The 13,551-nt window shown below is 54.5% G+C and overlaps 3 protein-coding genes and 1 long non-coding RNA gene across 13 annotated transcripts; 1 reads left to right on the forward strand and 3 right to left on the reverse strand.

Annotated features, from left to right (window-relative positions):
• Positions 1 to 39: 39 nt before the first annotated feature.
• Ccdc106 (coiled-coil domain containing 106) lies at positions 40 to 5,843 on the reverse strand. 8 transcript variants are annotated; one of them, XM_026777151.1, is made up of 7 exons: positions 5,822 to 5,843; positions 4,396 to 4,469; positions 4,156 to 4,255; positions 3,888 to 4,064; positions 2,403 to 2,615; positions 1,038 to 1,885; positions 40 to 560 (listed from the first exon to the last, which is right to left on the reverse strand). In XM_026777151.1, the coding sequence occupies exons 2-6, from the start codon at positions 4,420 to 4,422 to the stop codon at positions 1,569 to 1,571; spliced, it is 834 nt and encodes a 277-aa protein (XP_026632952.1). In that variant the 5' UTR covers positions 4,423 to 4,469; positions 5,822 to 5,843; the 3' UTR covers positions 40 to 560; positions 1,038 to 1,568. The 8 variants fall into 8 exon arrangements, with proteins under 8 accessions (XP_026632952.1, XP_026632949.1, XP_026632951.1 ...); XM_026777148.1 differs by having other exon boundaries at positions 4,156 to 4,260; XM_026777150.1 differs by lacking the exon at positions 5,822 to 5,843 and adding an exon at positions 5,209 to 5,324.
• On the forward strand, positions 5,177 to 10,057 carry LOC113455469. The gene is made up of 2 exons (XR_003376575.1): positions 5,177 to 5,330; positions 9,620 to 10,057. It is a non-coding gene; the product is annotated as an uncharacterized LOC113455469 (long non-coding RNA).
• Znf581 (zinc finger protein 581) lies at positions 6,902 to 8,048 on the reverse strand. Its single transcript, XM_026777154.1, is given in 4 exon segments — positions 6,902 to 7,340; positions 7,343 to 7,444; positions 7,447 to 7,747; positions 7,749 to 8,048. Coding segments are annotated over 4 exon segments (549 nt in total). The 5' UTR covers positions 7,821 to 8,048; the 3' UTR covers positions 6,902 to 7,266.
• Positions 8,549 to 10,768, reverse strand: Znf580 (zinc finger protein 580). 3 transcript variants are annotated; one of them, XM_013354547.2, is made up of 2 exons: positions 10,569 to 10,768; positions 8,549 to 9,455 (listed from the first exon to the last, which is right to left on the reverse strand). In XM_013354547.2, exon 2 carries the CDS (start codon positions 9,441 to 9,443, stop codon positions 8,925 to 8,927), a length of 519 nt encoding a protein of 172 aa, XP_013210001.1. In that variant the 5' UTR covers positions 9,444 to 9,455; positions 10,569 to 10,768; the 3' UTR covers positions 8,549 to 8,924. The 3 variants fall into 3 exon arrangements, with proteins under 3 accessions (XP_013210001.1, XP_026632954.1, XP_026632953.1); XM_026777153.1 differs by lacking the exon at positions 10,569 to 10,768 and adding an exon at positions 10,280 to 10,557; XM_026777152.1 differs by lacking the exon at positions 10,569 to 10,768 and adding an exon at positions 9,565 to 9,708.
• Positions 10,769 to 13,551: the final 2,783 nt, after the last annotated feature.

Raw genomic sequence — 13,551 nt, forward strand, 5'->3', positions numbered from 1 at the left:
TCTCTCCACATCCCCGCCCGCCCCCCCTCCCCCCCGCGAACTGCCCCGAGCCCGGCTCCGAAGCCAGTCGGCTATTCTCGGACTGTAGACGAGAAGTCTGCAGGAGGCGACGGCTACCCTCGAAACCACCCAATGCGAGAATTTTGCAGGCTGCCCAAGTTTCGGTAACTTTTCGGAGACAAGCGTCTCAACGTTCGGAGGATTCCGTGGGTCCTACGCCAGCACCCTGTAAAGGTCCGGGTTTTTCCTACAACTCAAACCGTCTCAGTCTCTCGCTTCCTCGAGACTCGTCCCACCCCTCGCTGGCACTGTCCAAGCAGTCGGTCACTTCCAACAATCCTAACCGTCCAGACCTTCGGCTCTTTCCGAAGGTTTCCAGCGCTCGCTCACGACCCCTCAAGATATTAAGCCCGAATCTAATCTTCGGCTCTTTCCGGAGGTTTCACTGGGTCACTCCGCCCCTTCCGGAGAATTTCGTTCCCTTCCGCCACTGCTTCGGGAAAGCCTCATGCGCAAGGGAAAACTTCGGCTTTTTCCGCCGTTGCTTCGGCTTCTTTCGGCTTCAAGAGCAAAAAAGGGGGGGAGTACAGATAAGAGGTGGGTCTGAGAGCTACAGTAGAGGGGGCGGGTCTCACTCTTGGCACCTGACTCTTGGTGAGGGGGATGGAAGATTGGCCGACTTCGTGGAAGGCCAGACAAGGTGTGCAGAACAATAGCAGTCAGTGGGGCAAAAGCTGCTTGAGGCCCCTGCGGAGGTTTTTTGCGCGTCTTGGGGCGCCTGCGCATGGTGATTTAGGAGGCGGTGAGAGTGGTTTGTGCGCCTGCGTAGCGGTCAGTCTGAGGCACGTTTTCTCAGGGCTCGGAAAGATCCGCCAGTCTAAATCCACATTGCGCGTGCGCGGCGACTTCCCCTCCCCTACCCCCACCTCCCCACTGTGGGTACCAACTCCGGGACCGTTAAACTAGACTGCGATCTCCCGGTTGCCTTGGCAACCGCGTTAACCAGCCCCCCCGCCCCCCCGCCCGCTCGCTCCTACCACGCAAGCGCAGGACGTGCCACCTCTGGGACTGCAATCTTCTGACTCCTGGCGGGCGGCAGAAATGAATCCACACAGCTGCGCTTTAGAGTCTGCTTCCTTCCTAGTTTTCTCTGGGAAGAGGCTGCTGGCTGCTGCTCCCCTTCTCACTTCTGCCTCCTGAGGATAATTACACCCTGTCCTCCCCAACCTTTCTAGAGGCTCCTGCCTGAGCGCTCCCATCTCGGTCTCCTTGGCGACGGCCACCCCCTCCCTACCCATCCATCCCCTTTCTAGGAAGACCTGGGGCCCAATTTATTGAAAATGTTCATGTCTCTTTAATTTAAATTATCTGAATAATGCTCTGTCTTCATGTGAGATGCAAATGGGCTACTCCTGGCTGGGGAGGCCGAGGTGGCCGTCCTTGCGGAGTGGAATGGAGATGGCGTGCCCAGAGTGGGCGGCCGAAGGGCAGGGCCCAGTGCTCAGGAAAGGGCAGCATCTGGCCCTGGCGGCGCCCCGGGCTAGCGAGCCGTCTGCGGGGCGGCGGCATCACCGCTTGAAGCGGTAGGTGATGGGCAGGAGCAGCTTGCTCTTTTTTAGAGCCTGCACCTTCTTGAGAGTCTCGTCGTCCAGCGCCAGGAAGCAGCGGCGGGAGTACTCCAGCAGGCGCTCCTTGGACGGATCGAACTCTCCCACCTCAGCCAGCTTTTCGGGAGCCACAATGAGCAGCTCCGCGATGGGCGTGGTCAGCGCCACCGTGTTCCGGTCCACACGGTGATGCTCAAAGGCTCGAGACATGCTCTTCAGCTTCTGGAAGGTGCCCAGGATCTTCTTGTAGCGGCAGAGGACCCCGTCAGCGTCCTTCACTGCAGGGCCAAACGGGCAGAAAAAGGAGAACAGGGAAAGACAGCCATGTGGGGCCAGAGACATGGGGGAACCCAGGTAGGAACAGGAGGGCAGGCATGAGGAGGAAAGATGGGGTGAAAGGCACACACTTTAGAAAGCAAATGAAAGCAAGGAAGAAAAAAACACAAGGAAGTGGAGGAGCACCATACAGGAAGAGAAGGGAGTACAAAACGGAAAACAGTAGAGATCAGAGCAAGAAATGGACATGAGGGAGGGGGATTGAAGAAGGCGGGCCAGACACCAGAGGAAAGGAGAGGCTGCGCATGTGCCAGAGGCCTCCTTTCTGATGAGGAAACAGAACTGACTCTGCTAGTTGGTATAAACCGAAATTTAAAATGAACTCAACCACATAGAAGGGCTGGGAGATGGAGCTGGGTCTGATTGTTTTATATATGGGTAAGTTAGGGCATTGCTGCAGAACTCACACCGATACTGGGGTGGGTACCCCTCAACACACCATCACATGTACCCACTCACCCCGCTGCCTCTCTCGAGCCTTGGGCTTCCCAAATCGCCTCCGGCCAGTACTTCCCTTCTGCTTCTGCCTCTTCCTTTCACTGGCACTGCCCTCGTCAGACGCCCCACCGAAGGAGGAGGCTGCCGACTCAGGGTCTGAGGCTTCACCCCCAACCCCAGCCCGGCTGTCCCCATCAACCCTCCGTGGCCCAGGCTTCATCCGGCAGTGGTCCTCTAAGGAGAGACAAAAATGAACTGTGACATAATGTCCTATCATTGCCCTGAAGGGGGAAAAATGAACACGGAGGCCAGATCCTCAGGATGAGGACAGGGTGAAGCCCCCAAGCATGAAGGTATCGAGCTAGCTGGGATTCAGAGAACTCAGCGGAGCATCTGTGACTGGTCTGGGTTTCTGTAGGGGAAATGTATCTTGGGGGCCTTCAGAGAGTAGTCAAAATGCAAGAAGCAGGCAAGGCCTCTGAGTAAGAGGCTTGGATATCAAAGTTCAGTTTGGGTATTGGGGAAGCTAACTACCTTCACCTGAACAGGAAGCCAGCTGAGGCTTAGACTCAGCATCTTCCAAAAGAACTGAAGTCAGGACTCTGTGCCCCGCCAGATCAAGGAAAGAGTGGAGTCATCCAGGATAGCGCTCCCAGTGTAGGAAGAGGGGACAAGGAACATACATGGTGCCCATCCCAATGCCAGGTCCCCAGTAGTTGAAACCCTCAGAATACCCTTAGGCCCTTTGCTGGAACTTTTGATATTATTACCAGCTAGAAAGCCTTCCAGCAGCTCAGCTGGATACAAAGGTTGGGGTTATGGCCTGAATAAAGGTTAAGTTCTATGAGACCTGAGCTAAAGATCTAGGGGGGAGGGGGGAGCCTGGACTGAGAAATGTGGCTGGAATAGCAGACAATACATATTAATAAGGAGACAGGATCCTGCCTACCAGAAGAGGTGACACCACCATGCTGTTAGTCACAATCAGAGCAAGGCAAAATGGTAGAATCTGCCCATGACCTTGTGGCAGAGTTTAGGGGACAAGAAGTTCTGAGATCCCATAGTCTTTGAGGAATAAAAAACATTAGTTAGCCAAGCTGTGTAGAACAGGGTGGTGGGAAAACAAGCCCCTGGTTGTTATTCTGGGACACCTCTGGTGAATGGATAAATACACCTTCCACAAGTCCTGGGGTGCAGATAGGGCCCCTCTGAGGAATCCAGCAGACTGACAAGGAAATGAGGGCCATTCCCCTAAGATGAGAGCCCAGGCTGGAAATCCAGACTCGGGGAGACACTTATTTCAAGTGCTTGAGGCTGCAGGCTTATGGGACAGTCTATGACAGGGTAGGAAATGAGAATCTGACAAAACAAAAGGAATGGCTGGGGAGGTCCCTAAAGTCAGCACGGTTCTTAGTGGAAGAATAAAGGGCAAGTCCCCTCAGGTGAACCCAACAGTGGGTTTTGGATTCTGCGGGTCCTGGGGGAACTGTGTGTCCCCACCCCCACCTGCATCCATCCGAGCGGAGGAAATGAACTTGTCCAGCTGACACCGCAAAAAGTCCCTCTCCTCCTCCAGGTCTTCAATGCGCTTCTGCAGCCATGAGTTCCTTTCCAGGGCCATGTGCAGCTGGGCCTTAACGCTGTTCATCAGGGTCAGGGTTGGGGAGGTGGCCTCTGGAGGCTCTAGGAACAGCAGAGGGTGGGGGGGGGTCATGCCCCAGGATAAGGTAGTACCCCCCCTGACTCCAGTCCCTCCACGCCCTTCTCAGCTCACCCTCAAAATTTCTCCGAGAGGGACTCAGACTGTAGAAAATCTGTGAGTCTAAGTGGGGTGCCTCTTCGAAGGGGATGGAGATCTCAAAGGTCTCTTCGTCCTTCACTGGAGAGAGGCCAGTGCAGGTCACCCCAGAAGCGGCCTGGCCCTTTCAGACCACCCCCAACCATAACTGCCCCGTGGATAGAGGGAACCAGAGTGTCGGGCTAAGGATGGGGAAAGGGTCCCCAAGTGCCTCACTTGTCCGCCTACGGTTGCTTCGGTCATTCATAGCGAGGCTTCCTTCAGACCCAGCAGCTGAGCCCTCAGGGGCACTGGACAGAAACAGGTCACCAAATGTAGTCAGTTAGTTCCTGGAGCGGTGGAGTACCTGTTCCTCTGGAGTAAGGAGGGATCACCGGCCTGAAGCCGTGGTCTAAGGGAGGAAAGAGCCCATACTCCTGGACAGAGGACACTGTGGTTTCCAAATCGTGTACCCAGAGTAAGGGGGCACGGCGAGAGAACTCTTGGTCCTGAAGGAGCTCGGCCCTTAGATTCTTTGGTTCTTCACAGGCTCAACACCACAGGGATACTTTGGCCTGAATACGAAGGACCCTCATCATGGGCCATCACCAGACCCAAAACCATAAATGGAAGGGAGAAACCACCCCTAACTTCCACGCATGAGGTGGGGGGGAGTCCATCCTGCTAGCATTCCCCTGTCCCAGCCGCCCATTCCTCCCGCACTTGTGCAAGTTAGCCAAGCCCCTCCCCCGAGGTGGGGGCTGGGCGCGTGCGCAGCGGGGGTGTCACGCGTGGGGATGTGCCCCCGCCCTTTGTCCCACGAGTGGGAGGGGGCGACCATGTCAAAGGGTCCCTGAAAGGGCAACCGACATGGGAGTGGCCACATAGGACACCATTCCCCGCCCTTGGGTGCCAGGATACAAGGGGCCAGGGCCCGGCTCTCACCCACCCGCGTAAGGACTCCAGCCCTGGGACCGACGGTGGTGGCGGCACCCATGCCCAGCGTTGGGGAGCGTCTGCAAAGTGTCGCGGAGAGAAGCGCCCACCCACCAGTAAACGAGCACAGCGGCAGAAGAGGGGGAATCTTGGAACTGGATGGCGGAGCGGGCAGAGACGCAATCATTTGCGGGATCCGGCCTGCCAGACCAGGCGCGCCTCTTCTTGGAATCCAGGTGAGATCCGCCGTTTGCGTGGAGTTCGGGGCCGCACTTGCGCGATAGCCCCTTGCAACCCACTCCCACCCACCCCCGCCCTTCCTAAAGCCCAGGCAGGGATCCTCATGAAATTCTCATCCTGCACAGCTGACGCGGCTCCGGGGGTCCTCCGGGTGAGTGGCTATGTGCCCAAAGGGCCAAGAAAAGTCTGAAGGTATGAGGCAGCTAGGAAAATTGAAGCGAAACTTGAGTCCCCTTTTAAGGAACCCTGAAGAACTGGCTAGTGCATGCACACCTTTGGTCTTAAACGCCTCAGGCAGCCATAATCCCTAATCCCGTCCACGAAGAAAAGGTTTAGAGAAATAAGAGAACCAGATGTGAGAATGGGTTGTGTGGTGGCTACATCTCCGCAAAGTGTGGGTCAGGAATAACCCGCACAATAGCTGCCTGTGGAACAGCTACACTCCAATCCCTGCCGCCTCATTCCTCCAGAGCCTCAGTTTACTCACCTGTTAAGTGGGAAGATCCTCTCTAGGGTCTTTGCGAGGATGCAGTGGTGTGACACACCAAAGGCTCAGCCCAGAACGGGACCTCACTCTTGGGGCTTAAAATCCAAGCTATTTGAAGTCAGACGGTGGAATAGAAGCACATCCTTAAGACACTCCCACTCGCCCCTCCGCCGCAAACCGCCCCAAAAGAAGTCGTGTAAAGAGGCTAACTACATCTGGCACAAAACAGGCGTGAAAGGGGACAGAGAAGACATGTTTATTAGGCCTGCAGCAAGGTTCCTCCTGCCTCTCCGTTTCACAAGCAACATCCTCTCTGGGGTTCTGAAGCCCTAATGGAGGCTTGGCTTTAACTAACCTCACAGAGGGAGACTAAGCAGCTCCCTCTTGTGCTTCACTTTACCAACCAGCTGCAGCCTGGGTCAGCAAGTCCAGTGGGAGCCACCTGCCCTAGATCAGTGTTTCAAACCGCAGGAAATCGTATATGGGAAGGTGAACTCTAGATTTAAAATGTATATCAAGGTGTCCTGTGCACGCTAAAGGCAACTACCGTTAGAATGGTTTCACATATGTTTGGTGTACTTCTGCTCTAGGCTGCCCTTTTTTAAGTCTCTTAATGTGGATTGTAATTTAAGGGGGGAGGGGTAACACTTAGACTCATATTTCCAAAGGTGCTGGGAATGTGTCTCAGTCTGTAGAGTACCTAGCATGCAAAAAACCCCACGTTCCAGAACTCAGGAAGTAGAAGCAAGATCATAAGTCTAATGGTACCCAGAGCTACATTACAACCTTGTCCCAATAAATAAATAGATGGCAGGTTTGCAGGAACTGAAGTAGGCCTAACTCTGGAGGAGGGGGGCAGATTTTCCCAACCCCCAGCCAAGGTCGTGGTACCAGGTGGTGAGTGTAAACTAAGACATCTCAAAAACTGAAGTGCTGCCGGGTGGTGGTGGCGCACGCCTTTAACCCCAGCACTCGGGAGGCAGAGGCAGGCGGATCTCTGTGAGTTCGAGACCAGCCTGGTCTACAGAGCTAGTTCCAGGACAGGCTCCAAAACCACAGAGAAACCCTGTCTCGAAAAAAAAAAATTGAAGTGCTAATTGAGAGTGGAGTGTTTAGTTGGTGTCCAGTCTAGGGCCAGTGTCAACATAAAGGAGACTTCTGACTGCCCACCAGAACCTCCAAGGCAAGTTTCCCAAGCCACACTATCCTTCATTCCTCCTATCGGGACTCCCAGTGTTCAAGGTACAGGGCTGTTCTGAGGACTCATTCCCATCATAAGTCCAAAGTACTGTGATGTACTGACAGCTCAGAGACTCTTCTAGGCAAGGCTCTCTTCAAAAAGGTTTGTCTGGGTTTGTGTCTAGGGCCCTGAAAGCCAGTCTGCAACTCAGGTCCATGTCTAAGAGATTCGGGAGCCCCTCGACCCCTGGGATCCCAGGAGCGGTTCATGGAGTGTTCTTCTGTAATGTGTTCTGCTCTGTAAAGTGACGCAAGCAATGCGGGAACGGGTGGTCCCCTAGTGTCCACTGATGTGCTGGGTCAACTCGTCCTCGGCCCAGAAGCAGCGAGGGCAGAGCAAGCAGCTGTAGGGCTAAATACCACCCGCCCCATGTATGGAGTGGTCTGCTCAAGAGGGCTGGCCGGCTTGAATGCCTTCCCCCAGGTGTCGCATTTGAAGGGCTTCACCTCCAAGTGGGTAATGCTGTGTCGCTGAAGGTAAGATGTACTCAGAGTCCCTAAGCACTTTTTCTGAACCCAAGTCCCAATGACCCCAGCCTCCCTCTGTGACTCCTCATCCACCGGCACTGTGTAGGGGACACACTGGGTGTCCATGAGAAGATAATGGTTGAGCCTTGGAGGGGACGAAGTCGGGGGAGATCCTGTGGAGAAAGAAGGCCCAGGTTCTGGAGACCCATCTATTCGAGAGAGGGTGGCCTTCCATGGCCTCTACAGAGGGAAGTGCTGAGGTCTGGAGGCAGCAAGGTGGCAGCACCAGCATTCATAGATGCAAATGAGGCCTGATGGATGCTAGAGAGTATGAGATCGAACCGGAGGGGGGAACAAGGACTCTGTTCTTGCTATGTACTCCACCCAAGGTCCTCTGCGATGTCCCTCTAAGGCCCCTGTAGTCTTTCTTCTGTCTTTCCGTCTTCTGGGCCCTACTACCCACTATATTCATGCAGTCTCTTTCACTCTGTCCCCTCCCCCGTGTGCCCTCAGGTCACCTACCAGCCATCAAGCACGTCATCTTGTGGCCCCAGGACTCTCCCACATTTTGACCACCACCCGGTCTAAAAGTGGGTCTGTCTAGGTTCTCCCATTACGCGCCCCACCTGTAGTTCTTTCTAGGTCTGCAGCCCCCACCTTTGGAGATTTCCCAGGCAAGTATTCAAAAAGCTGTCCATTGGGATGTCGCCCGAACCATGCCTCAGCGGTTGCTTGAGTCTCAATTCCTCCTTTCCTGCCTGGTACCCAGTGCATCAGCCTCCTGGGTCCGAGCAGCACAGGACCGGGAACCCTTGGCTACAGCCAGCATCTGGCAGTACCGGGTTTGGGAAACATAGACCCAGGGAGAAACGAGGGTCTAAGAGAGGGCGGGTCGTCTGAGCATCAGAAAACAGCTCCGGCTGGCAACTCACTTCGAGCACAAGGTTCCTAGGTGCTAACGGTCCTGATTCAATCTCTCTTCTCCCAACACAACCCACATGCAAGTAAGAGCCTTGAGAATTAAGTGCGGAATGTTTATTGGGCAAAGAATGAGGGGTCGTGGGCAATATGGGGAAGTACAGAGATGATCCAGGCAGTGCCGGTGCTTTTGTCATGTCTTCCACAAGGACCTCATCACTTGGGAAGAGTAGAAAACCAAGACTCAGGAGAGGTCGCGTCAGTTGTAAAGGCTTACATAGCACAGCCAGACTGAAGCCCAGTTCCAACTGACACCCAGGCCCAGAGGGGCAACAACTTTGGTCTACATCACACAGCTAGACTGGAGAAAAGACAAAAATGTTTCTCTTTGGGGAATAGGTGGGGAAACTGAGGCCTAGGGTAAGGCAGTGACGCTGTGTGGGTCAGACGTGGTGGCCCAGAGATAGCAGGGCCAAGCTCAGTGCAGGCGCACGTGCTGCGCCAGCTCCGCGGCGTCCTGGAAGCGGCGTGGACAGAGCGGGCAGCTGTGCGGTGGGCCAGCGCGCGCGCGATGAGTGGCGCGGTGCCGCGACAGGTGGCTGGAGCGCTTAAAGGCTTTGCCACAAGCACCACACGTAAAGGGCTTGAGGTCCGAGTGCGACACACGGTGGCTCTGCAGCCGTAGAGGGCTGGCAAAGACACGAGCGCACTCTGGGCAGCTGTAGCCCTTGCGAGGACTTGGCTCTCCCGGGGTCGCCTCGCGCTGTGGCGGGCCCCGAGGTTCCTCCTCCAGCTGCACGGTGTACGTGTAGGGGACCCCGTTGGCGTCGATGAGTAGGTGGCGGCCCAGCCGCGGTGGCCGCGGCCCCGCCACCGAGGAAGAAGTGGAGGAGGGGCCTTCCGCCTTGGGAAATGGGGGAGTTTTGGGGGGCGGTGGGTCCATGACCTCCGGGGAGGAGGACCGAGGGTGAGGTGGCCGCGGCGGCAGCAGCAGCATCTGGAGCGGCAGCTGGGAGCGGCGGAGGGAAGAGAAGTTAAGATCTGTCTCTTCCTTTCAGGAAAAAAAATTCCTAAAAAGGTGTTTCCATTCTCTGCCAGACTCTGTGCTACTGACCTACCTTCCTACAAAGTGAAAACTGACTCCAGTTCCCATCTCTGGGTTTTCTCCACCAGGGCTTGGCAACACCCAGCTCCACCAGCCTCACGTCAGGACCTCGGACATCCTTCGGATTCCCTCCGTCCATAGCCACCCGCCACAATCAATCTCCAAGTCCATTTCTCTCCTTTTAGCTTAGGACCTCTCTAGCCTTCCATTCCAGGCTCTGGTGGCCTCCGGGATTTTTCTCCAATCTACCTTTCCCTCCTTCCCAGAGCTCTACTCAAGCTCTGGCTTAATCCTCTCCCTCAGGTCCCACAACACCCTGGGGGTGGGAGGTCTCCACCCAACTAGATCCTCCTCAGGACCTCCCAAATCTCCACACAGTTGTCGTGGCCTGGAGTTTCCTCCCTAGATTCTTGCCCAGAGTCCCACTAACCCAGTTCCCCACTTTCCACTCATGGATCTTTTATGTCATCCCCGCACTCTGCACTAAAAGGTCTCGCCATTCTCTTCCTACATCGTCTCTACTTTATCTTCAACTGCCTGTCTCTTATATGCGCCCCCATCGTGTTGCGTTTCATTCACAACCATCCCCGGCCCCCTCCCCTCCTCCGGAAAGTATCCTGACATCTTCATTTCTCCGTCCACCGCCGCCACCACCATGGAGCCTCCTCCCGCTTGCAGTCAGACACTGGACCTTCTGGTTTCCCGTTCCCACACCAGCTCTCCCTAACCTTGGTCCCTCCTCTCTAAGATGCAGCTGGCATCTCCCGGATTCATATGATGCATGCCTCCCTTGCCGTGGGCGCTCTTGCACCGTGGTCCTCTGAACCACCCGGTCCCGTTATATCCCCAGGGCTTCCTACTCCACTGGCTTCCATAAGGAGCCCTGTCTTCCAGACGGCCCTCTCTCGAGCTCTGAGCGTAGCTTTCCTAGCCTCACGGCCCCGACCCACACCCAGAGCCCTGCCGGCCTCGCGCCCTGCCCAAGCCAGGCTCCTCCCTCCATCCCGGCCCCCGTACCCGGTGCAGCAGCCTCTCGGGTCCGGGGGAGAACGGGGCCGAGGTCCCGAACGGACCCGGGCTTGCCCTGACGAGTGCCGCTGCAGGATCGAGCTTCCGGGTAGCTCCGGGCCGGCGGCGCCGGGGACGCGGGTCGGGGGGCGCAGGGGCGCGAGGGGCGACGGCGTCCCTGGGAAAGAGCGCCGTTCAGAAACGCACGTTCCACACACGAAGGTTCCGACGCCGGAGTCGGCCGGCCCCTCTAATGGGAGCGCGCGGTGGGGGTCGGGGGTGGGGTGTTGGCGCCTGGCCAACGAGAGGGACCTGCAAAAGAACAGTTCCCCGTTGCGTGCCCCCATCCTCAAAGCCGTTCCTTTGCTTTGAATGGCCAATAAACTGAAGTTAGGTACCGTGAAGTCTCCTAAACCACCCATAAAGAACTGGAATGTACAGTGTGTCATCTTTCCACCCTGCCTCTCCCCTTTCCTTTCAGGCAAAGAAAGCCATTCAAGGCGGAGGGTTAAAGAAGGGGTCTTTCTGCTGGTTGAACATTTGGAGAGACTGGGGTCTAGAGACCAGGTGCTTGCTCTGGTGTGGTAGGGCGCAATCTTGACATCTCGTAAAGGGGGAAACCAATGCCCAAAGAAGACATTGCAAGATTAGGTGAGGTATTCGTGCTCCACTAAACATATGGGAAAACAGAGGCTGGAGAAGACCCGATGTAGGGTTAAAAGGTGTTACGCTTACAGTGACTTTGTGGTATTCCTTGGCTCCCAACTGCCGGGATACCGTTCCATACGAGCTGCAACGCTTATACCAGATATTGACACAAAAAGGAAAATGTGATATTTCTTGCTGAGCGTTTGGAGAAACTGAAACCCGGAGCTTGCTGGGTATGGAAAGTGAGAACAGGGCTGGAGCTATAGCTCATTGGGTAGAGTGCTTACCTAGCGTGCACTCTGGGTTCGATCCTCAGCACAGCCTAAAATTGGATGTAGTAAGTCACTCAAGACTTTAATCCCAGCTCTTTGGAAGTGGAAACAGGGGAATCAGAAGTTCAAGGTCATTCTCTTGGTTTTGAGACAGGGTTTCACGTAGCCCAAGAGGAGTGGTGTGGAGAGAGACTGTGATTCTTGCCAGTGATCAGGTGGGGTAAATAAAGCCCAGAGGATGCCAAACTGTAAATCGAATTCTAATTGGTCTTAATATTAAAAAACCCGGAATCAGATACTAGGGTGTGAAGGCTGAGAGATCAGAGAAGCAGGGTGTGCAGCCATTGGAGAGACCTTTTACCTCTGCCGAACCCTCAGACTGAGGGGTGATCCAGTCTCTACAAATCCTCAGACTGAACTCCTCCAACTCCTGTTTCCTCCTGCCTGCCCAGCCATATTCCTTCCTGTCTCCACCTCCCTAGTGCTGGGTTTAAAGGCTGTGACTCCCAAGTACTGGGATTAAAGGTGTGAGCCACCACCACCCGACTTGGTTTCTCCTTTAAACTGGATCTATTTTGTGTAGCCCAATGTGGCCTTGAACTCACAGAGATCTGTCTGCCTCTGTCTCTTGAGTGCTGGGATGAAATGTGTGTGCCACCACTGCCTGGCCTCTGTGGCTAACTAGTGGCTTAGCTCTACACTCTGATCTTCAGGCAAGCTTTATTTGTTAGATTACAAACAAAATATCCCTACACCAGACACTCTTAGGCACAGACATGGAAAGGTGTATATTTCCCACTGAGTACATGGGGAAGCTGAAATTCAGAGAAAGCCAGAGTTCGCCATATATGTAATCAAGGAAACTGGTTTGCCAGGACAGAGAGTGCAGGTGAGGGCGCCGGCGCCTTTTATCCGGTGTAGCTGGTGCTCTTGGCCCTTCGTGCAGGTGAGGGCACTGGCGCCTTTTAGGCAATGTAGCTGATGCTCTAGGCCCTTGGTGGAGGGGCTGAGCATCCAGTGTTCATGTGGCCAGTACATATTTCTAGATGCACTCTGGAACCAAGAAGCAAGTTGGGGGGGGGGAGCAACAGGTGGAAATAGCCAAGGAAGAGGAGGGTTATTCCAGTGCTAGGTCAGAGGACCCTCCGAAGGGTGGACAAGCCCCCTTACAAAGTTGTCCAACATCTTTCCATTAGTGGCAATGTTCTAATCCCTGGGTGGTGTGACAGACACTGGGTATGTGAAGCTGCTTAGCACTTGAACTGAAGCTAGTGTTTCTGGGGCCCTGAGTAGACAATTTATTCATCCCTTAACTCAGATTTACTCTATGGAACCGCTATAGAAACTTTGCTTTTTCTTTTTGAGAAAGAACCTCAAGTAGCCTAGCTTGACTTCAGATTTGCTAAGTAACCTAAGATAACCTTGAATTCTTTTTTATGTGTATGAGTGTTTTACCTGCACATATGTATATGTACCACGTGTGTGCTTGGTGCCCTTGGAGGTCAGAAGAGGGCATGGGGCTCCTAGAACTGGAGTTAGGGTGGTTGTTATCGGGGTGCACCATGTAGCACAGGGTGGTTGGAAAAAAGGCACTCCAAGATAAAACTTTAAGGCCTATGTGTAGCAGGAAGGCCCAGCCTCTCTGATGGACAGCCCTGAGCAGACGTACAAAGGCATATTTGAAAGTTCCACAAAGTGTCCCCTCAAACCAGTCCCAGGTCTGATTTACATGGCTCCCTAGAGGAGAGCATCATGAGCCTCCGTGGCTCCAATCTTTTATCTTACATTGTTTGTGACACACAGTAATGCAAGAGCCTTGGGTGTGCATGCCTGAGGTGCCTTTTGACCAGTCATGAAATTGCTGCAATGCCCCCTAGCAAAACAGTGACTGTTTTCAGTGAGGATTCAAGGTCAAAGTACTTCTAGAGGACAGTTTCTCGTTCTTTTTTTTAATATTTATTTATTTAATTTTTTTGGTTTTTGTTTTTGTTTTTTCGAGACAGGGTTTCTCTGTGGCTTTGGAGCCTGTCCTGGAACTAGCTCTGTAGACCAGGCTGGTCTCGAACTCACAG

Source organism: Microtus ochrogaster, unplaced genomic scaffold, assembly GCF_000317375.1.
Source record: "Microtus ochrogaster isolate Prairie Vole_2 unplaced genomic scaffold, MicOch1.0 UNK47, whole genome shotgun sequence".
Lineage (NCBI taxonomy): Eukaryota > Metazoa > Chordata > Mammalia > Rodentia > Cricetidae > Microtus > Microtus ochrogaster.